Below are 24,638 nucleotides of genomic sequence, written 5' to 3'. Positions count from 1 at the left end.
GCAGTGAGGCACTTGAGGATGTATTACATCATTAATATTGTCAGCGCTTGAGGCATGAGTTCAACGGACTGCTCGTGAACTCTCCATGGAGCTTGGGCTTGTGCCGTGGTGATTATTTGTTTCTGTGAGCTGAAACCACCGCAACATTCACGGTCTGTGGTTAGTGAAACACCACCGCCAAATGTCACCAAGTTGCAGACACCATGACGAGGATAGAAAACATTATCTCGACTTGACTTAGAATTCACATTAGAATGTTATTCTTTTGAGGTTGTTTAACACTGGAAAAGTGTGATTTAGAAATCAACACAGCATTGCAATTCTAAGGGCTGTTCATTTGTAATTGAAGAAAACTAGGGTGTCCATTTAGCTGGGCAAACTTCACACTGACACAATGCATTTATTGCGAGGCAAACAGCCATTACTAACCACATCCGTCACGTGAGTGAATGTTGGGTTGAAAGGCCACACACTCCTACAACAGTCAATCATGTTATCCTCACTAGCGGTGTCCATCACCATATCAAGGATGTGATTGTTCACTCTGCTGCGTTAACTCTCAACACCTTGAGTCCATTTGAGATGCATTAGTGGTTGGCTGCACCACTCTGACCCAGTGAATAACAGAGCCTATATGGCAGGGGTAGACAACTAGATTCATCCGCGGGCCTATTTTTGTCGGAGGGGATGGTCAGGGGGCCAGAACATAATTAGAATAATTTTACACTGCAAATATGACCACATCTGTCACGATCGTGTGGGGGAGAGACAGACCAAAACGCAGCATGTGAAAAATAAGACATCTTCTTTTTATTTTGAAGAAGGAAAACATCCAGGACATCCAAACGACCGTGAAGCTACAAAACGAAAGTGCACACACAAGCTACTAACGTTTAGACATAGACAATTACCCACAACAAACTAAAGCCTATGGCTACCTTAAATATGGCTCCCAATCAGAGACAACTGAAACCAGCTGTCTTTAATTGGGAACCCATTCAGGCAACCATAGACTTTCCTAGACAACTACACACAAACATAGACACAGCTAGACACATTCACTCAACACAAACCCATACACTACACCCAACACCCCCTTTACCATATAACCACCCAAAACCGACAAAACACAAACATTCCCCATGTCACACCCTGACCTAACTAAAATAATAAAGAAAACAAAGAATACTAGGGCCAGGGCGTGACAACATCTAAGCCTAAAAAGAGATTGTTATTTTCAAATACAATCATTTCATATCTTGATTACATTGAGCCATGACATATATATAAAACTTTTTTTTGTTAAGAATTAAACCCATTTTTAGCTGAATTCCTGGATGTTAAGGTCTTATTTGACAAAATAACGTGTTGCTGACCCCTGCTATATGGGCTAAATGGATTGCACTCCAGAATATTATGTTAGGAGTTCTTTAAAAAATATATGTATATATGAAAACATTTTAGAGGCCTCAGCTGTGTGGGTTTACACAAAGGAAGGAAGAGAGAGACAAGGGGATGTATGGAGGGAGGAAGTGAGTGGGGGGAGTAAAAGGCTCTCAAGGCACCTGTCATTATGGTGTCTCAACACCTTCAACAACCCAACCACCACTGCTTAATTTGTAACAAAATAGATGCTGGGGTGCAAGCGAGAGGGGGTAGGTAGGACTCATTAGGCATTACTGTTGACTCTGGCAGGGAAGGGGGAGGGCGACAATCGGCTTAGAATTAATATATTGGAGCCATAACTGAAGCAAAACTGTATGATTGTGTTATGCAAATGTATGTAAGCTAAACACAAAATGAATTCTAATAGTCTAATATTTGATCTGTTAGTGGATTGTTGCTTTTGTTCATCACACGTCGAAAATGTTTAGTTGTATTCATATCAATTTATATAACCTATGGGTTGGTTAAGTCATATTTATTTGACTGGTTTGTCTATTTCTGTGGTATTTTTCTCCTCATGAAATCAGATCCATGTCCTTTAGCTAGCTCTGCTAAAGAGGTTAATAAACAGATTAATCAAATTCAAATTTCGGAATTACGTTCAGTACAATTAACTCTGAATGGCTCTATTGAGGCAGGAACTATTTGATTTAGTACGTCACTACATTTTCATAATACAGGTGAATGGAAAGGAAATGAAGGAGGCAGGGCTACTACTCCTTATAGAAGAGCTGCAGGGCTACTACTCCTTATAGAAGAGCTGCAGGGCTACTACTCCTTATAGAAGAGCTGCAGGGCTACTACTCCTTATAGAAGAGCTGCAGGGCTACTACTCCTTATAGAAGAGCTGCAGGGCTACTACTCCTTATAGAAGAGCTGCAGGGCTACTACTCCTTATAGAAGAGCTGCAGGGCTACTACTCCTTATAGAAGAGCTGCAGGGCTACTACTCCTTATAGAAGAGCTGCAGGGCTACTACTCCTTATAGAAGAGCTGCAGGGCTACTAGTCCTTATAGAAGAGCTGCAGGGCTACTAGTCCTTATAGAAGAGATGCAGGGCTACTAGTCCTTATAGAAGAGCTGCAGGGCTACTAGTCCTTATAGAAGAGCTGCAGGGCTACTAGTCCTTATAGAAGAGCTGCAGGGCTACTAGTCCTTATAGAAGAGCTGCAGGGCTACTAGTCCTTATAGAAGAGCTGCAGGGCTATCGGTAGCAAACACAGTGTTGAGCCCTGGCTCAAAACAAGCTCTGCACACCAACATGGCCAAACAGTCTGGAACCCTTCCTGCCACTGTAGTCTATGGGGCTTAAGAGATCTGCATCCTGATCTAAGTGTGCCTGCAAAAAGGTAGAGAGATGGAGAGAGAAAAAGAAAGACCCGTCCAATAGACCTACAGCACACTATCATTTCGGTCCTGAACACCCCCCAACCATTGCGCTACAAAGTGTGCCCCCTTACACAAATACAACCTTCCCTCCCCTCCACCCACATGGCATTCTTCCCTAGGCAACGGTGTCACCAGCAGCCTAGCTGACCCCCTGGGACCCGCACGAGTCAGGACCTCTTGGATTGATTGGAATAAAGATTGCTGGTGACTCGCTCTGCTCTTCAAGAGATCAAACAACTGTCCTCCCTCACACCTGTTCTCCCTGTGTGACGCACGTAGCGCCTAGCTCCGTAACAGCCATTGAGAAGACCTCTCTTTCTAGCTCTCAGAGGGAGGCAAAAAAAACATTTACAAAAATGCATTAAAAAATGATGATCCATCCTCAATCTGTGCATGAGTGTGTGTGCATGTGTGTGAACGAGACGGGCTGCGGGGATGGGCATAAAATGAGGTAGGGTGGGAAACGAAATCAAAAGCAACAAAGGGGAGGAGGAAGATGAGAATGGGGGCTCGTGTGAAAAAGAGAGGTAGTCACACTCTACGCCAGACGCATCTCTCCTCCTTATTAATAGTAATCTCATCAGGAAAGGGGTGTGAGGCATCCAAAACCCAGACAGGAGAGGATGATGCTTGAGATTAGAGCCATCGTGATTTTTCCCCAGACAAATAGGTCCCACGGGGAGACAGGGGCTTAATATTTCCCTACCGTTTCTGCCCTGAGCCTCTAAGACGATGTAGGGAATTAATGAGGGTACCTGCCACCACGCTGGCCAGCTGCTGTGTCCGGGTGATGGGGTAGACACTGCGTGCCTCCACCATTGCCGAGGCTATTTTCCTGGCGTGCCTCTCCTCCCCATAGGCAGTGAGGATGGACGCAAGAGCCTGTTGATCTAAGGCGTTCACAACGTCAGCGGCGCAGGGCATGTCGGGGTACCTACGCACAAAGAAGAGCCAAATTAGACTGCTTGACGTCACGTCCTTGCTGACAGCGGCGAAGTCTGACATATCTCAGACACAGCTGAAAACCTCTGTGGCTAACAAGGGAGATGTAGCCAGTGGCAGAGCCATATGTCTATTTTGCCAGTTCATTTGTCTCCATTTACTCATCGACAGGTTCTCGGGTACATCTCATTAGAGAAACATAATTAATATGGATAAAAATACATAAATAGAACTACAACAAAGTGTTGGGTGGGAAAGACATTTAACGCTTTAGATGAATAATGTGCCAATGATCATACATATCAAGTGTCGTTTTAGTTGGTGCTGGAGAAAACAAATGCGAAAGGTTATGTCAGAGGAAAAATCAATGCTGACCTCTGCATATTAAAATTCCACAAACGCCTCAGATTTGAATGCATAGAAAAGGAGCAGGCATACAAAATTCACCTGTACAGTAGACCTTGAAATAAACAGTGTAGACTACTATCTACAGTTGAAGTCGGAAGTTTACATACACCTTAGACAAATACATTTAAACTCAGGTTTTCATAATTCCTGACATTTAATCCTAGTAAAAATTCCGTCTTAGGTCAGTTAAGATCACCACTTTATTTTAAGAATGTGAAATGTCAGAATAATAGTAGAGAGAATGATTTATTTCAGCTGTTATTTCTTTCATCACATTCCCAGTGGGTCAGAAGTTTACATATACTCAATTAGAATTTGGTAGCATTGCCTTTTAAATTGGGTCAAACGTTTCAGGTAGCATTCCACAAGCTTCCCACAATAAGTTAGGTGAATTTTGGCCCATTCCTCCTGACAAAGCTGGTGTACCTGAGTTAGGTTTATAGGTCTCCTTGCTCGCACAAGCTTTTTCAGTTCTGCACACAAATTTTCTATAGGATGGAAGTCAGGGCTTTGTGATGGCCACTCCAATACCTTGACTTTGTTGTCCTTCAGCCATTTTGCCACAACTTTGGAAGTATGCTTGGGGTCATTGTCCATTTGGAAGACCCATTTGCGACCAAGCTTGAACTTCCTGACTGATGTTTTGAGATGTTGCTTCAATATATCCACATCATTTTCCTACCTCATGATACCTCATGATGCCATCTATTTTGGGAAGTGCACCAGTCCCTCCTGCAGCAAAGCACCACCACAACATGATGCTGCCACCCCCGTGCTTCACAGTTGGAATGGTGTTCTTCGGCTTGCAAGTCTCCCCACCAAACATAACGATGGGCATTATGGCCAAACACTTCTATTTCGGTTTCATCCGACCAGAGGACATTTCTCCAAAAAGTACAATCTTTGTCCCCATGTGCAGTTGCCAGACTGTAGTCTGGCTTTATCTCCCCAATTTTGTAGTATCAAATTGTTAGTAGTTACTGTCTTGTCTCATCGCTACAAGTCCCGTACGGGCTCGGGAGAGACGAAGGTCGAGAGCCATGCGTCCTCTGAAACACAACCCAACCAAGCCGCACTGCTTCTTAACACAGCGCGCATCCAACCCGGAAGCCAGCCGCACCAATGTGTCGGAGGAAACACCTGCGCGACGAGACAAGGATATCCCTACCGGCCAAACCCTCCCTAACCCGGACGACGCTAGGCCAATTGTGCGTCGCCCCATGGACCTCCCGGTTCGAGGCCGGCTGCAACAGAGCCTGGGCTCGAACCCAGAGTATCTGGTAGCACATGACTGCATCGCAGTGCTAGCTGTGCCACCAGAGACTCTGGGTTAGACCACAGCGCCACCCGGGAGGCCTAGTCTGGCTTTTTTATGGCGGTTTTGGAGCAGTGGCTTCTTCCTTGCTGAGGTTATGTCCATATAGGACTAATTTTACTGCGGATATAGATACTTTTGTACCTGTTTCCTCCAGTATCTTCACAAGGTCCTTCGCTGTTGTTCTGGGATTGATTTGCACTTTTCGCACCAAAGTACGTTCATCTCTAGGAGACAGAACGAGTCTCCTTCCTGAGAGGTATGACGGCTGCGTGGTCCCATGGTGTTTATACTTGCGTACTATTGTTTGTACAGATGAACGTGGTACCTTCAGGTGTTTGGAAATTGCTCCCAAGGATGAACCAGACTTGTGGAGGTCTCCAAGTCTTGGCTGATTTCATTAAATTTTCCCATGATGTCAAGCAGAGGCACTGCGTTTGAAGGTACGCCTTGAAATACATCCACAGATACACCTCCAATTGACTCAAATGTTGTCAATTTGCCAATCAGAAGCCATGACATCAAAAGCCATGACATCATTTTCTGGAATTTTCCAAGCTGTTTAAAGGCACAGTCAACTGAGTTTATGTAAACTTCTGACCCACTAGAATTGTGATACAGTGAATTCTAAGTGAAATAATCTGTCTGTAAACAATTGTTGGAAAAATTACTTGTGTCATGCACAAAGTAGATGTCCGAACCGACTTGCCAAAACTATAGTTTGTCAACAAGAAATGTGTGGAGTGGTTGAAAAACTCGTTTTAATGCCTCCAACCTAAGTGTATGTAAACTTCCGACTTCAACTGTATAAACTTGAGATCTGCCATATGAACAATTATTGAACGAGCTTCATTGGTCATTTCAACTAAGGATAACAGAACGAGGGTAATATAATAAATCATTTTTAAAGGAATATGAATTACAATAAAATGCCTTGAGTAGGTGCGTTTAGTACAATTGTCATACCTTATCATAACCTAAAAACAAAGGATATTTTGCTCCATGTCTGTTTATGTTGTCATAAAAGATAAAAATATGTAGCTTCAAATGGTGTTTAAAATACATTGCCTACGAGGTTCCTCAAATGGGGAAAAAATAAACCACATAATTGACCGAGATGGGTTTTTACAGTGTAAATGGGAGGTAAAGATAAAGAACAGATGCAAGCCCTTATATGTTGTCCATCTACAACAGCAAGAGTGACTCATTCCTTCATCGAACACTAACATGATATACTAGTTCATGAACCACTCTGCTTTGCTACTGTGAGATGTATCGATCATTTTCATTTTGCTGCTGTAAGGGTTGGCTGATGCGGCGGAATCCTACTGATTATACAATAACAATTGCCGTTCCTCTCCGCAGAAACATAATACCTGTCCATTTGAAAGCTCATGTCAAATCACTGTCAAAGTCCTCGGAGGCAAGGATAGATTGATAGACTACAAGTTCCAGGCCTTATGAGTGCTCAATGCTCAAATACATACATACATACATACACCTATGGGAATAAATTGTTGACCCAAATTACTTTCCTCTCATGCCAGTGACAGAAGCAGGGAAATAAAATTACCACCACAGATTATAACATTTCCAAGCACGCAGTAGGAAGGAGATGCCGTATGTGTGTTGAGGAACACATACTATGTTAGAGTAACCTGGGCTGAAGGTATTTCAATGTATCCTCCAGACACATATGCCTATATCATTAATAATCACTGATACTACCCTATAATACATAGTGATGGACAGAAAATGACAATAATGCTTTGTGCAACTTGTGGCGAAATCCTGCACGGAGCCTTCACCGTGCGCTGCCACTTTAAGAGCGCATCAGCAGTGTAGGGGTGATTATGCGTGGTCCCACCTTTCTGCATCCATCCTCATGTCCAGAGGGCCATCCTTACTGAGGGAGAAGCCTCTCTCGGGACAGTCCATCTGCATGGAGGAGCAGCCAGCATCCAGAAGAACAGCATCCACACTACCTGACTGCAACCTCAGTCTAGACAGCAGGGCTCCCAGCTCACTGAAGCGCCCCAGTAACGGGTGCACCCGGCCACTGGGGGAGGCAGGGAAGGAGGGAGGGGGGGGGGGAGAAAACCTTTCATCAGATAATTAAATGTCAGGAAAGAGACATGGAGAAATGGGTACAAATTATGTAAACACATTCAGGACACAGGTCAGAAATACTGTACAAGAATTTGTACAAAAACTCCTGTTGACACTTCCTGTTTATTATGAATGCTAATGAGACAAATAAAAAGCACTATAAAAACCTTTAAAGCAAAAGTGGTTGACAGACAAAGTCAGCCTTTCCTTGCTGTTCAACACCTGTCTCCTCTGGACCCCATCCCCATGCAAATCCTTCCTGTACAACACACAGCCCTGTACAAGACACAGCCTCCTGCCTCAACACACAGACAGCCTTGTACAAGACACAGCCTCCTGCCGCACACACAGGTAGTGGGATGCATTTTTCATGTGACCTTTTCAGATAGTCAGCCGAGATGATGGCTGGTGTGAGCTAGAGGGGCAGCCATAAATCAGCCTGAGGGGTCACCCAACACTGGCAGACAGAAAGGGAGAGACAGAGGCAGGGTCTTAGACACCACACCAACCTGACATATAACGTCTTCCACATCTCAGCACCGCAGACAATTGCGATTCCTCCTCATCTAACCTCCTCTAGTCTCCTCTCAATAGTCTTGTTGAAATAAAATAAAAGACCCCCATTGCTGCAATAAAGATATAATAGCAGTGGCCATCTCGATAAGGTCTCTCCCACTAACGGCTTAGCAAGCAGGCCTTGGGGTCCTTGTGTATATACACCCACTGACGCTTGAGAGACCAAGGGTTGAGTGGAGCATCTCGCCCGCGCTGTCAGGCCAGGGCTTTTCCTTATCATGCTCTAGAAGTTTTTCATTCTTTGCTGCAGTCATTAATATGCTGTAAAATCTATAGCAAGGCATTCTCCACACCCACGTGCTTCACAGACCCGTCCACCCTCTCCCGGTCCCATCTCAACAGAGCAGTGCCCCCAGACAGAGCAACCATGCCTACTGTGTACCAATGCAGTATACAGTAAGACCTTATGTCAATATGCTGAGAATTTATGGCTTCTGCAGCTCATTGGTTTAAGGCCGTTTTCATCAATCAGGACTCTTGATGCATTTCACTCCCTTCAGAGACTGAAGACCCCTAAAAAGTTACATTGGCTATAAAATGTAATAAAGTGTAGGAAAACTGAAGGGATATCATATTATCCATACATTGTTTCATGGACATAACATCTAAAATTGACATACCTTTGTTATCCCCCTAATTCAATTAAACTTGGATACCATGGTAAACAACACAGTGTGTGGAGATACATTTAATTTCATCCAGGTAGTTGACTTGTTTAAATGCATCGTGAGGTTTAATCATAAACTTGGTTTGGTACAGATGGTGTCGTGTCAACTCTTCTAGCCTCCTCCACAAATCTTACATTGTCTTCAGCAATAAGGCAGGCAGGCTATGAGAGGAGGTGGATAAAGCATTGAAGAGACAAAGACCCTAACAAGCTGTTCTTATAGTAGTTGTGGCTAAAACGTGTTGAACTACAAAAGATTATAATGGAGCTTTCTTAGTAAGGGATTTTAATCTATGGACTTTATTAATTGATAATTGCAAGAGATGAGACACTGGCCAAGTGGGCAATTTCCTTATCATACCATTTTCAGTTACTATATTTAAGATCCTGGTACTTTTTTTCCACACACCCTCAGCTATGCCGGTTGAACTCCCCAACACGCTGAGGAGGCTCCGATGCTCTGTTTCTGTGAGCCACAGAAGGATTTAAGAATATGCAAAACAGTCACAACGTTTTTTATTGATTAACTTCTTTATGTGGCTTAGAAACATGGTTGGATATATAAATGCCTTATGTAAGGTGTTATATTATTAAACAAGACCAGTTTCGGTAGTGTGTGTGTGTGTGTGTGTGTGTGTGTGTGTGTGTGTGTGTGTGTGTGTGTGTGTGTGTGTGTGTGTGTGTGTGTGTGTGTGTGTGTGTGTGTGTGTGGATGGTCCAAGTATAGGCTTATATTTGCTTTAGTGTCACGTTCTGACCATAGTTCTTTTGTGTTTTCTTTGTTTTAGTGTTGGTCAGGACGTGAGCTGAGTGGGCATTCTATGTTGCGTGTCTAGTTTTCCGTTTCTATGTTTGGCCTGATATGGTTCTCAATCAGAGGCAGGTGTTAGTCATTGTCTCTGATTGGGAACCATATTTAGGTAGCCTGTTTTGTGTTGGGTTTTGTGGGTGGTTGTCTTCATGTGTCTGCACCAGACAGAACTGTTTCGTTTTTTTCACATTTTGTTGTTTTGTAGTGTTCACGTTTATTGGCTTTAATTAAAAATGATGAACACTAACCACGCTGTGCTTTGGTCCGATTCTTCGTCCACAGAAGAAAGCCGTTACATTTAGAGAACTGATCTATATGTAATTGTGCAACCCACAACATTGACATCATTCTTAACTTATAACTGAATAAAAGGTTGTTGTTGTTTTAAATGCCATCTCCCCTGGTCCACCTACAACATGTTAAATGATTGAAGAAAAGGCCACATTGGGGCATATGGTGGATTGAATGACCTTAAGTAATGCTGGACGATGCCCTGCCCTGCTGAGTGAGGTAACAGGGCTCCAGGCAGGGCAACCTTGTTTAAAAAATAATGATGAACTGGTTATTGTTACAACCACTCTCCTTCACGTGCACGTGTCAAACTATGGCCAGTAGGGACACTCTTCCCTCTGGACAAGGTAGACCCCAATGCCCCAGGGTGGTGACTGGGGTTACTGTCCTGCAAAGAGCGCCGTTCGTCAGAGGAGATGTTAACACTGAGGCTCTGACTATCTGTAGTCACTACAACTTCCATGTCACGTATCACATTAAAAGGGGTTTTGGGAACTGCTTCCATTTAAGTTCCATTAGGGTCTTCAGGAAGTGTGAAGATTGGCCATTAAATGGCGAAACTTCCGTCTTTCTTAATCAACACCCTGTTCCAATTTCTGTCAAGGTTCTCCACAAGTGCTCAGCCTGCATCTATTTTTGCTACTTGCCCCAGAAAATGTCCCCAGTTGTCCACAAATGTGATAAAGAAAGCCCTTCCCCTGTCTGTGTACTGTAGGCCAATCATGGGAGTAAGTATTGGTGGTAGTATTGGTGCCCTGGAGCAGGACCTTAATAAAGGAACAGAGCTTTGAGCTGCTGCAGTCTTCTTCATATGAACGTCTGTCACCTGTTTATCTAGGTTTGAAGTAGAGCAGATAAGGGTTTGCCTACACATATTCTGTAATTGTAAATAAGAATTAGTTCTTTACTGACTTGCCTAGTTAAATAAAGGTTCAATTAAAAAATAATTAAAAATACAATTCCTCTGTTGGTTTGTTTAATCTTTTAAGCGCTTCCTCTGACGGATGACACAAATGCACAGTACGGATGTACTGTGTAAAGATCGTGTCCTTTGTTTTCCATTTTCATGACTGTAACCTGAACACATTACACAAAAATGCACTATTTTCAGCAGCACTTGAAAACACACATCCGCAGATGCCATTCCCCTTCCAACGCCCCATCTTGAGGTAAAAGTGGTAGGAGTCCTCACCATTGAGTGCTAAGTTTGTGTGTGTGTGTGTCCAACGTGACGCGCTGCTTCTCCACAAATCAAGTCTGAAATATTCCCCAGTGCTGACCTGCTCAGCTCCTCTACCTGCGTCACTAAGGCCTAAGACAAGATGCTGATTGATTGCTTTCAGCAGGGGAGCAGTGATGAAAATATCTACAGGACATGAAAAAAGAACACACACAAAGTACCACCGGCGAAAGATGCTTGTGTTTGGTTTGGAATGTGAACTTAAGCAACCTCAACTCTAGAAGTTTAAACTAAACTTAAAAATAAACAAATGTAGCATGTTTAAGATGTAAGCCTAAGACTAAAGAGAGTTCGAGCTACGTAGAGTCTCAGTAGAGTGCCACAACTAATGTCGTTTCCTCTTTCTTCTCCCTGGTAGGCCTATTCACTAGATTTCTTATGGATTGTCGCCCTAGGAGAGTGGATCGGTGTCTATAGTAAACATGATACATCAGGTTATTTGCTAAATGCTAATCACCCCATGCAAATCAATTACATACAGACACATTTTTAATTTACTTTCTCTTTTTCCCCCCAGATGTGGCTTTAGTTAATTTTCTACCTAAAAGTTGCACACACATAAAGCCCCCTATACGTAAGTAATAGCAATAACAAAGATATCTCTGGTAATAGACTAGTGCGTAGAATCTCCACAATATTGTCACACCCAGAATAGAGAATTAAGTCTCAACATTAGGGCCTGGACAATAACAGTATCGCAATACTCAGTGTCGTGGCAAGGAAACAAAACACAAAGCGGATTTACCTTCTTTAGGAAAACAGCCCTAATATTGGAAACAAACAACAACATGATGTCATTCAGAGTTACATGTATTGATTTTTCAAGCTCAAGCACACACTATTTCACATACAGCAGGTTTATAAAGGACCAAAGACTTTGATCTGCTTCGCGTTTCCATTTTTGGCAAGGAAATATTGCGATATATATTGCGATACTGGTATCGTCCCAGGCCTTCTTTCATTTTGATTTTTGGCACAAATGAAAATGTGCAACTGATTTGCCCATTGCTTGATGTTTCAGCATTGTCTCAATGAAGAGTTCAGCGTTCGACTAGCCATGTGTGACATGTACGTGCAGTTACAAGCCTGATAGAGTTTGCGGCAGGCTTCATACCGTAGTAGTACGGATGAAGCCTGAGTTGGAATCTGAAGCTAATTGAAGCTGGTTAGCTTTAGAAAACACTGAGTAGATCCAGCTTCCTTCGTAGGATACCCCTCAGACCACTGCAACCAATGTGAAAGTTGTCAGGGCGTCTACTACGCTAGAAAATCTAACTCTTCCTCTGGGAACTAATCTAAGCAATTACATAAGTGCAGATTCACATCGCTCTTCAATAGTTTGCATCAAGGCTGTACTTTTTGCAAGGCTAAAGAGAAGTGAAATCAGTGAGGATAGAAATACGAGCGAGAGAGAAGAGAACGCTCTCCAGCCCTGTTGTGTGGAGGCATTGCGTGGGCTGCAAGGGTCTTTTATACAGGCTTCCAATAATATTAGCTAATTGCTAGATTTCTCTCTTCTCTCAACTCAAATCGTGAGTGGGTGTGGAAGGGTTTATAGCTGGGGTATATTGCTGCTGACAGAATGGTGTACTCTGATTTTCTCTCTTCCGTCTCATCCCCCTCTCATGGGCGCGTATCTGTAGCAGACATTCCCCCAGAGAGAGGTTTCCCCGGAATCTACGTAAAAGGATTCCTACCCACGCCATGGTCTTAGGAACATCTCATTTTCATCCTCCCTCATGCGCTCTCGCTCGCACACACTCCTTCTCTCCCTCATTATTAAACACAGTGGCCCGGTGTCTCCCTCCTCTCTCTTCGAAGTTTGCTGGGCTCTCCTCTCTCTTTACCTCCCACTCACCACTGACGGAACCTCAGTGGGAGGCAGCATCTCCCTCACACTGGGGCTGTGGGCCTCTGTTCTGACAAATGAGACACCAGGCCCACCAGCTAAGCGTGGGGGGACTGGGTTTAAGTCTCCCTGACACAATGGATGTGGATGGATTGTGAAACGAGGGGCTTTAGCAGCAGTTATTCAATGATTCATTTTTTTTCAGGGTATGAGGGTTGGCAAGGAGGTGGAGAGGGTTGGGAGGTGGGATGCATGCAAAAGGCTGTATCATGATCTAGCTAACCTTCAATCTAAACTATGATCCATAAATTGTTGACTGTATAACTTTGAGGGGAAATAACCCACATAACAGCATTAACAATGCAAGCACATACCAATCACATTCGGCCGTAGAGATATTGTGAATCAGACTTCATTAGAGTGTCTATTCTGTTTTGTAGTGTCACTTCAAATAACTGTCTCTAAAGCATGTATATATTAATCATAATGTAAGCAGGTACAGTGCAATTAATTGCATTGTAGGTAGCCTACACAATTTACAATAACTTTTGTGTTACTGCATATTAAGATGTGTTAAAGGGATCCTTTGGGATTTTGCCAATGAGAACCTTTATCTACTTTCCCAGAGTCAGATGAACTCGTGTGTACCATTTTTATGTATTTGTAACTAGTTAGCAACTTCCTTCATACTGCACGCAGAGACAGAAAAATGGTATCCATAAGTTCATCTGACTCTGGGGAAGAAGAAAAGGCCTCATTGCCAAAATCCCAAAGGATCCCTTGATGTTCATTGACATTTCTACATGCAGATTACATTTGCAAACAAATGTATTTTGACTTGCAAATCTGTGAAATATGTGACTTAAGTACAATTTGTTCCAATATTATACATACCACTGTAATTATTATAAAAAAGGCAATCACCTGTGTTCCTTGGCCAGCTGTTGAGCTAAGCTGAATGCTGTGGGGTCTCGGTCTAGGGCCACTACTGTCACCTCAGGAGATGCCTTCAGGATGGCTTTGGTGTGACCTCCACCTCCAAAGGTCATGTCCAGAACAACCTATGGACACAGACAATAGGTAGTCTGATGTCAAGGACAGTGCTTTCAGAGGCCTTACAATGACAACCCTCTATCAATTAGCCTATACATAGTCCTCATTTCTAAGGTGATTGCTCAGAGAATGATTAGTTAGCATACCTCAATTCATAATGCACTAGTACACTATGAAAGACTAAATAATCATGAAATGTCCAATCATATAATTGCAATTATATATTATTGCCATTGTAATAATTGCTATCATGCACTTAAACATTTGAAGAACCTTTTAACCAACGGTACTGTTTGAGTCTCTTTTAGTTGTCACAAAACACACAACAGCTATCTAGCTAGACAGTTCTCCATTCGCATCCAAAAGTCAATTTTTTTGTCATCCTTGCCTCTCTTGAAAGATCTTTCTCAACTCAGCCTGCCGTCCAAGCTACACCCCAGCCCCAAATTCCCTGGACGATCTAAGCTACACCCACACATCACACAATATGTGTCCTGATAAATAAAAACGCCACTGAAAAATAAAGACTTATCCCCAATAGTACCTTGTGCAAAAATGTACAATTAGTTTGACTGCCAATCTCTTTCTGGAGTTAAGCTCAGCCCCTGCACATACTTAATCACAAGCCTTCTCTGGTCTCTACTCCTCCCGTTACGGGGTCTCAGACGCCAAAGCCTCTCACCATTAGCTCTGACAAATTTAAAACCCTATTCATTGGCGACTCCATTACCCACAGTATTAGACATAAAATGAATCATCCAGCGATCATACACTGTTTACCAGGGGGCAGGGCTACTGACATTAAGGTAATCTGAAGATGGTGCTGGCTAAAGCTAAAACTGTCGAGTGGAGAGAGTATAGGGATATTGTTATCCACGTCGGCACCAACGATGTTAGGATGAAACAGTCAGATGTCACCAAGCGCAACATAGCTTCAGCATGTAAATCAGCTAGAAAGATGTGTCGGCATCGAGTAATTGTCTCTGGCCCCCTCCCAGTTAGGGGGATTGAGGATCTCCAACAGCAGAGTCTCACAACTCAATCGCTGGTTTAAAAAAAAACTGCCCCTCCCAAAAGATAGAATTTGTAGATAATTGGCCCTCTTTCTGGGACTCCCCCACAAACAGGACCAAGCCTGGCCTGTTGAGGAGTGACGGACTCCATCCTAGCTGGAGGGGTGCTCTCATCTAATCTACGAACATAGACAGGGCTCAAACTCCCCTAGCTCCACATTGAGATAGGGTGCAGGCCAGGCAGCAGGCTGTTAGCCAGCCTGCCGGCTTAGTGTAGTCTGCCACTAGCACAGTCATTGTAGTCAGCTCAGCTATCCCCATTGAGACTGTGTCTGTGCCTCGACCAAGGTTGGGCAAAACTGAACATGGCAGTGTTCGCTTTAGCAATCTCACTGGAATAAAGACCTCCTCCATTCCTGCCATTATTGAAAGAGATTGTGATACCTCACATCTCAAAATAGGGCTCCTTAATGTTAGATCCCTCACTTCCAAGGCAGTTATAGTCAATAAACTAATCACTGATCATTATCTTGATGTGATTGGCCTGACTGAAACATGACTTAAGCCTGATGAATGTACTGTGTTAAATGAGGCCTCACCTCCTGGTTACACTAGTGACCATATCCCCCGCGCATCCCGCAAAGGCAGAGGTGTTGCTAACATTTACAATAGCAAATTTCAATTTACAAAAAAAAAATAACATTTTCATCTTTTGAGTTTATAGTCATGAAATCTATGCAGCCTACTCAATCACTTTTTATAGCTACTGTTTACAGTAGGCTTTCAGAGCCATCATCGACTCAATGGGTTTTGTCCAACATGTCTCCGGACCGACTCACTGCCTCAGTCATACTCTGGACCTAGTTTTGTCCCGTGGAATAAATGTTGTGGATCTTAATGTTATCCCTCATAATCCTGGACTATCGGACCACCATTTTATTACGTTTGCAATCGCAACAAATAATCTGCTCAGACCCCAACCAAGGATCATCAAAAGTCGTGCTATAAATTCTCGGACAACCCAAAGAGTTCTAGATGCCCTTCCAGACTCCCCCTCCACCTACCCAAGGATGTCATAGTACAAAACTCAGTTAACCACCTAACTGAGGAACTCAATTTAACCTTGCGCAATACCCTAGATGCAGTCGCACCCCTAAAAACAAAAACATTTGTCATAAGAAACTAGCTCCCTGGTAAACAGAAAATTACCCGAGCACTAAAGCAAGCTTCAAGAAAATTGGAACGGAAACGGCGCTACACCAAACTGGAAGTCTTCTGACTAGCTTGGAAAGACAGTACCGTGCAGTATCGAAGAGCCCTCACTGCTGCTCGATCATCCTATTTTCCAACTTAATTGAGGAAATTAACTTCTACCGCCTCAGAAACCCGGATCCGGGAGCACCCCCCAACACCCCCACCAGTAAAAAAGCTGACTAGCATGGCTAGCATAGCGTCACAAGTAAATACTAGCATCTAAATATCATTCAATCACAAGTCCAAGACACCAGATGAAAGATCCACTTCTTGTGAATCCAGCAAGCATTTCTGATTTTTAAAATGTTTTACAGGGAAGACACAATATGTAAATCTATTAGCTAACCACGTTACCAAAAGACACCATTTTTCTTTGTCCACCATTTTTTCTCTCCACCAGTAGCTATCACCAATTCGACCAAATAAAGATATTGATAGCCACTAACCAAGAAAACACCTCATCAGATGACAGTCTGATAACATATTTATTGTATAGCATAGGTTTTGTTAGAAAAATGTGCATATTACAGGTAGAAATCATAGTTTACAATTGCACCCACCATCACAACTCGACTAGAATAATTACAGAGAGCAACGTGTATTACCTAATTACTAATCATAAAACATTTCTTAAAAATACACAGCGTACAGTAATTGAAAGACACAGATCCTGTGAATCCAGACAATATTTCAGATTTTCTAAGTGTCTTACAGCGAAAACACAATAAATCGTTATATTAGCATACCACATGTGCAAACATTACCCCAGCATTGATTCAAGGCAAAAAGAGCGATAGCATTATCACCACCAAAATATATTCATTTTTTCACTAACCTTCTCAGAATTCTTCCGATGACACTCCTGTAACATCATATTACAACATACATATAGAGTTTGTTCGAAAATGTGCATATTTAGCCACAAAAAAATGTGGTTATACAATGAGAAAAGTAGCCAAACTGGCCAGAAAATGTCGGGCTCCATCTTGGACAGTGATCTAGTCTAATGAATAACTAATCATGAACTTGACTAAAAAATACAGGGTGGACAGCAATTGAAAGACAAATTAGTTGTTAATGCAATCGCTGAATTACATTTTTTAAATTATCCTTACTGTGCAATACAGGGTGCGCCAAAGCGAAGCTACCCCAAAGAAAATGGCGGCATATGGGTTTAACATTTTTCAACAGAACAACGATTTATCATCATAAATAGTTCTTACTATTAGCTGAACTTCCATCAGAATCTTGGGCAATGTATCCTTTCTCCGGTCTAATCTTCTTTTGGTCGAAAGATGTCCTCTTGTCCTGTCGAAATGGCCACTAACGTTCGGCATGTACTGGAAAAATGTCCAACTCTTGGAAGTGCGTCACAAAGAAATGCCAGAAAATCGCACTAAACGGATATAAATTGCTATAAAACGGTTTAAATTAACTACCTTATGATGTCTTTAACACCTATAACGAGTAAAAACATGACCGGAGATATATTACTGGCTAAACCAAAGCTTGGAAGGAGGCCAGTCCGACGTCCATCGTGGGTCAAGCGCAGGGAAGAAAAGTCCCGGATTGCGCAATCGACTCCATTCAAATTGTCACCACTTACTGACATCTAGAGGAAGGCGTAGGCAGGGTTTGTAGCCCCATAGCATTCACAGGGACCTAAAAACTGACCTGGGAACAGAGGCCAAGATTTCTGAAATCTCACTCCCTGGCAGGAAAAGTGCTGTAGAATGAGTTCTGTTTCACTCAGAGACACAATTCCAACGGTTATAGAAACTAGAGAGTGTTTTCTATCCAATAATAATAATAATATGCATATTGTACGAGCAAGAATTGAGTGCTAGGCAGTTTAATTTGGCAACGTCAAGAAAAAAAGTGCTAACAGCACCCCCTATTGACAAGAAGTTTTAAGAACAATCCAAAATTTATTTTTGATGCTGTCGCAAAGCTAACTAAAAAGCAGCATTCCCCAAGAGAGGATGGCTTTCACTTAAGCAGTGATACATTCATTAAATTCTTTGAAGAAAATATAATGATCATTAGAAAGCAAATTTTGGACTCTTCTTTAAATCTGCGTATTCCTCTAAAGCTCAGTTGTCCTGAGTCTGCACAACTCTGCCAGGACCTAGGATCAAGGGAGACACAAGTGTTTTAGTACTTTATCTCTTGACATATTAATGGAAATAATCAGGCCTCTAAACCCACAAGCTGCATACTGGACCCTATCCCAACTAAACTACTGAAAGAGCTGCTTCCTGTGCTTGGCCCTCCTATGTTGAACATAATAAACGGCTCTCTATCCACCGGATGTGTACCAAACTCACTAAACGTGGCAGTAATAAAGCCTTTATTGAAAAAGGCAAACCTTGACCCAGAAAATATAAAAAAAACTATTGGCCTATATCGAATCTCCCATTCCTCTCAACAATTTTTGAAAAATCTGTTGCGCAGCAACTCACCGCCTTCCAGAAGACAAACAATGTATACAAAACGTTTCAGTCTGGTTTTAGACCCCATCATAGCACTAAGACTACACTTGTGATGGTGGTAATTTACCTTTTAATGGCGTCAGACCGAGGCTCTGCATCTGTCCTCGTGCTCCTAGACCTTAGTGCTGCTTTTGATACCATCGATCACCACATTCTTTTGGAGAGATTGGAAACCCAAATTGGTCTACATGGACAAGTTCTGGCATGGTTTAGATCTTCTCTGTCGGAAAGATATCAGTTTGTCTCTGTGAATGGTTTGTCCTCTGACAAATCAACTGTACATTTCGGTGTTCCTCAAGGCTCCGTTTTAGGACCACCATTGTTTTCACTATATATTTTACCTCTTGGTGATGTCATTCGGAAACATAATGTTAACTTTCACTGCTATGCGGATGACACACAGCTGTACATTTCAATGAAACATGGTGAAGCCCCAAAATTGCCCTCCCTGGAAGCCTGTGTTTCAGACAAAAGGAAGTGGATGGCGGCAAATGTTCTACTTTTAAACTCGAACAAAACAGAGATGCTTGTTCTAGATCCCAAGAAACAAAGAGATCTTCTGTTGAATCTGACAATTAATCTTGATGGTTGTACAGTCGTCTCAAATAAAACTGAAGGACCTTGGCGTTACTCTGGACCCTGATCTCTCTTTTGGAGGAACATATCAAGACTGTTTCAAGGACAGCTTTTTTCCATCTACGTAACATTGCAAAAACCTGAAACTTTCTGTCCAAAAATGATGCAGAAAAATGAATCCTTTCTTTTGTCACTTCTAGGTTAGACTACTGCAACGCTCTACTTTCCGGCTAAAGCACTAAATAAACTTCAGTTAGTGCTAAACACGGCTGCTAGAATCTTGACAATAAACAAAAAATTTGATCATATTACTCCAGTGCTAGCCTCTCTACAGTGGCTTCCTGTTAAGGCAAGGGCTGATTTCAAGGTTTTATTGCTAACCTACAAAGCATTACATGGGCTTGCTCCTACCCATCTTTCTGATTTGGTCCTGCCGTACATACCTACACGTACGCTACGGTCACAAGACACAGGCCTCCTTACTGTCCCTAGAATTTCGAATCAAAAAGCTGGAGGCAGGGCTTTCTCCTATAGAGCTCCATTTTTATGGAATGGTCTGCCTATCCATGTGAGAGACGCAGACACGGTCTCAACATTTAAGTCTTTATTGAAGACTCATCTCTTCAGTAGGTCCTATGATTGAGTGTAGTCTGGTCCAGGAGTGTGAAGGGGAACAGAAAGGCACTGGAGCAACGAACCGCCCTTGCTGTCTCTGCCTGGCCGGTTCCCCTCTCTCCACTGGGATTCTCTGCCTCTAACCCTATTACTGGGGCTGAGTCACTGGCTTACTGGTTCTCTTCCATGCTGTCCCTAGGAGGGGTGCGTCACTTGAGTGGGTTGAGTCAATGACGTGATCTTCCTGTCCGGGTTGGCACCCCCCCCTTGGGTTGTGCCGTGGCGGATATCTTTGTGGGCTATACTCGGCCTTGTCTCAGGATGGTAAGTTGGTGGTTGAAGATATCCCTCTAGTGGTGTGGGGGCTGTGCTTTGGCAAAGTCGGTGGGGTTATATCCTGCCTGTTTGGCCCTGTCCGGGGGTATCGTTGGACGGGGGCCACAGTGTCTCCCGACCCCTCCTGTCTCAGCCTCCAGTATTTATGCTGCAGACATTTGTGTATCTGGGGCCTAGGGTCAGTCTGGAGTATTTATCCTGTCTTATCTGGTGTCCTGTGTGAAATTAAGTATGCTCTCTCTAATTCTAATTCTCTTCTCTTTTTCTCTCTCGGAGGACCTGAGCCCTAGGACCATGCCTCAGGACTACCTGGCATGATGACTCCTTGCTGTCCCCAGTCCACCTGGCCGTGCTGCTGCTCCAGTTTCAACTGTTCTGCCTGCGGCTATGGAACCCTGATCTGTTCACCGGACGTGCTTCCTGTCCAAGACCTGCAGTTTCCAACTCTCTAGAGACAGCAGGAGCGGTAGAGATATTCTGAAATATCGGAATGATATGAATGATGTGAAAAGCCAACTGACATTTACTCCTGAGGTGCTGACCTGTTGCACCCTCGACAACCACTGTGATTATTATTATTTAACCCTGCTGGTCATCTCTGAACATTTGAACATCTTGGCCATGTTCTGTTATAATCTCCACCCGGCACAGCCAGAAGAGGACTGGCCACTCCTCATAGCCTGATTCCTCTCTAGGTTTCTTCCTAGGTTTGGCCTTTCTGGGAGTTTTTCTTGGCCCCCTTGCTTCTACACCTGCATTGCTTGCTGTTTGGGGTTTTCGGCTGGGTTTCTGTACAGAACTTTGTGACATCAGCTGATGTAAGAAGGGCTTTATAAATACATTTGATTGATTGATTGATCACTGCGTCATCTGGGGATTGTGGAAAATGGCTGTCTGTGAATGAGCATTCAAATCAACAAATGGTATAATGGTTTAACTGAGTAAATAAAATGTATGACCTTTTTCAAAAGTATTTGTCTGTGAAAATCACTACATAGTTTTGTAGAAATTACCCTTGATAATTTTCTGAGAAAATCACTAAGAACCTTCCATTTGGATAGCAGCTAGTTAGGGTGGATAGCAGCTAGTTAGGGTGGATAGCAGCTAGTTAGGGTGGATAGCAGCTAGTTAGGGTGGATAGCAGCTAGTTAGGGTGGATAGCAGCTAGTTAGGGTGGATAGCAGCTAGTTAGGGTGGATAGCAGCTAGTTAGGGTGGATAGCAGCTAAAAAATGAACAATTTGTAGACAGTCATAATTCGTACTTCATTACAGCAGGACAACATTTATAGGAGACAAAAGCTGAGATCTTAACAAATTTGTAGAGTCACTAACCAACTCTGTGAGATGTACAGGAGGGGAGGAAAGAAAGAATCAAGGCAGTGCTGCAAGAAATAAGGATACTTTTCCAACCCACTAGTTATATGATGAATTATTACAGTAAAAAGGCAGCTGAACTCTTATAGGATGTAATTTACGAAGTTTATAGTAAATATACAGTACAAGTCAAAAGTTTGGACACGTACTCATTCAAGAGTTCTTCTTTATTTTTACAATTTTCTACATTTTACAATAATAGTGGCGACATCAAAACTATGAAATAACACAATGGAATCATGTAGTAACCACAAAAGTGTTACACAAATCAAAATATATTTTAGATTCTTGAAAGTAGCCACCCTTTGCCTTGATGACAGCTTTGCACACTCTTGGCATTCTCTCAACCAGCTTCATGAAGTAGTCACCTGGAATGCATTTCAATTAACAGGTGTGCCTTGTTAAAAGTTCATTTGTGGAATTTCTTTCTTTCTTAATGCTTTTGAGCCAATCAGTTGTGTTGTAACAAGGTAGGGTTGGTATACAGTGAAAGGACCGACGCTGGAGTCAAGAAGCAGGTATGGGGAGTAGAACATTTAAATGGGGAACTGACAAAGAACAAGACAGGAACAGCGTCAGCACACGGGTACACAATTACAATCATCAATCAATGCAGCAGCAGGTAACAGAGATGGGGAACTGACAAATATATAAGGGAGGTAATAAAACAGGTGATTGAGTCCAGGTGAGTCCAATAATACACTGATGCGAGTGACGGGGAAAGGCAGGTGTGTGTACTGATGGTGGCAGGAGTGCGTAATTCTGGGGAGCCTGGCATCTTTGAGCTCCAGGGAGGGGGAGCAGGCGTGACAGTTCCCCCCCCCCCCCCCCCCCTCTCTCTTGGGGCACCACCCGGCGTCCCACCTGGGCAAGCCTGACGGGCCGGCCGAGGAACGGGCACTGGACAAGCCAGCTGGGTATGAAATCCCGACAAACCGGCAGAGGCGTGAGAGCCTGACAATCCGGCTGAGGCATGAAGGCCTGTCGATCCCGCTGAGGCGTGGGAGCCCGATGATCCGGCGGAGGCGTAGCAGCCTGACGAGCTGGCTGGGCGTAAAAACCTGACGATCCGGCTGAGGCATGACATGGGATGGGCGCCTTCCTGCGCCAACCGGGGCAAGAAAGCACTCCCCGATGCTTCGTATGAAGGCTTCTGTATTGATTGTCTTATGTCCTTGTATACCCGTGTGCTGACGCTGTTCCTGTCTGGTTTTATATCTGTTCCTGATTGAATGTTTGACTCCCCGTACCTGCTTCTCATCCCCGGCGTTGGTCCTTACAGAATGCAGACGGCTTCATACAAAGCATCGGGGAGTGCTGACGTTCCGGTTGTTGGTGACATTTAAATTTGAGAATTTTGGTTCCAAACGCCGTGTCTTTGTGAGACGCAGAGTAGGTGAACGGATGATCTCCGCAAGTGCGATTCCCACCGTGAAGCATGAAGGAGGAGGTGTAATGGAGCTTTGCTGGTGACACTGTCTGATTTATTTAGAATTTAAGGCACACTTAACCAGCATGGCTACCACAGCATTCTGCAGTGATATGCCATCCCATCCCATCTGATTTGTGCTTAGTGGGACTATCATTTGTTTTTGAACAGGACAATGACCCAACACACCTCCAGGCTGTGTAAGGGCTATCTGACCAAGGAGAGTGATGGAGTGCTGCATCTGATGACCTGGCCTCCACAATCACCCAACCTCAACCCAATTGAGATGGTTTGGGATGAGTTGGACCGCAGAGTGAAGGAAAAGCAGCCAACAAAAGTAGCCAAAAATGTAGAAAATAACGAAATACTCTGGAATGAGTATGTGTCCCAACTTTTTTTTAAAAATATATATATATATATATATATATATATATATATATATATATATATATATTCAGGCCCTATTCACCCATTTTTCATTAATATGTTGTTGAATAGGTTGTTCAATGCATATGAAATTGTAAAACTTCCTCTATTATGAAAGGTGTACCGCAGGGGTCGATTTTGGGACAAATTCTCTTTACTATTTATATAAATAATATAGGTATATTAAATCCTGTAATATTCATCTGTATGCAGATGATACAGTTATGTATGCCATTGCACCAACTGTTGACCAAGCTGTTAGAGCTGCAATGTTAGAGCTGCACAGAAGGCCCTTGTTGATTTAAAACTTTTACTTAATGCGGGCAAAACTAAATATATGTTGTTCTATAATTCAGGCAAAAATGTCACAGTTGGACTACATTTTTACTCATTGGATGGTTCTCTCATCGAGTGGGTTCCAGCCTAGAATCCTAGGGTCTACTCGGAATTAAGTTAATCCGTTTTCACACTTCACATTTTTGGAATCACTTACAAAATGCATTACATCTGGATTCCCTGGTGTCACTAGGGCATTTTAAACCCCTGATGATGAATGAGTTCACAAAGGCGTAAAATTGTTTGATTGATTTAATAACTTGTTTATGATGGCTGTGATGTTCGATGTAGTGTACTTCTTATTGTATCTTGTTATATTTTTTATATTTTGCTTTGTGGTCTTAGGCCACCATTGAAAATGAGACCCTGGTCTCAAATTGGGCTCCCCTGATTAAATAAAAGTTAATTTAAAAAAATACAGCAAATCAGTAAACATTAATTGATCATGTATTTTCAGATATGTGAGGGTAGCCAGAACCATTCGTCGTGTAGCTAGCTAGCTAAAGGAAACAACGTGTCATTTAGCTTGCTTCATCAGAGATTAGGATTTTGGAAAGAGCTTGACATTGTCCTGGTAAAGTTGTCAAATCGGACTACTGTCATCAACACTATAGATGGAAAGCAAATCAAACAATATTTAGATAGAGCCATCTAGTTAATCTCCTGAAAGTGAGCTTGTTAACTAGCCATA

At 42.9% G+C, this 24,638-nt stretch overlaps 1 protein-coding gene across 1 annotated transcript in view; it reads right to left on the bottom strand.

The window, feature by feature from the left end:
- mettl15 (methyltransferase 15, mitochondrial 12S rRNA N4-cytidine) overlaps positions 1 to 24,638 on the bottom strand; it is a 63,479-nt gene that overhangs the window by 5,518 nt on the left and 33,323 nt on the right. The window contains exons 3-5 of the mRNA XM_055899799.1: positions 13,967 to 14,103; positions 7,367 to 7,558; positions 3,590 to 3,768 (exon numbers count right to left, since the gene is read on the bottom strand). Of these exons, the coding sequence (XP_055755774.1) occupies positions 3,590 to 3,768; positions 7,367 to 7,558; positions 13,967 to 14,103 (508 nt within the window). The remainder of the gene's footprint in view (positions 1 to 3,589; positions 3,769 to 7,366; positions 7,559 to 13,966; positions 14,104 to 24,638) is intronic.

Source organism: Salvelinus fontinalis, chromosome 35 (assembly GCF_029448725.1).
Source record: "Salvelinus fontinalis isolate EN_2023a chromosome 35, ASM2944872v1, whole genome shotgun sequence".
Lineage (NCBI taxonomy): Eukaryota > Metazoa > Chordata > Actinopteri > Salmoniformes > Salmonidae > Salvelinus > Salvelinus fontinalis.
Note: the sequence above shows the minus strand (reverse complement) of the source record. Positions and strands in the feature narration are given on the sequence as shown.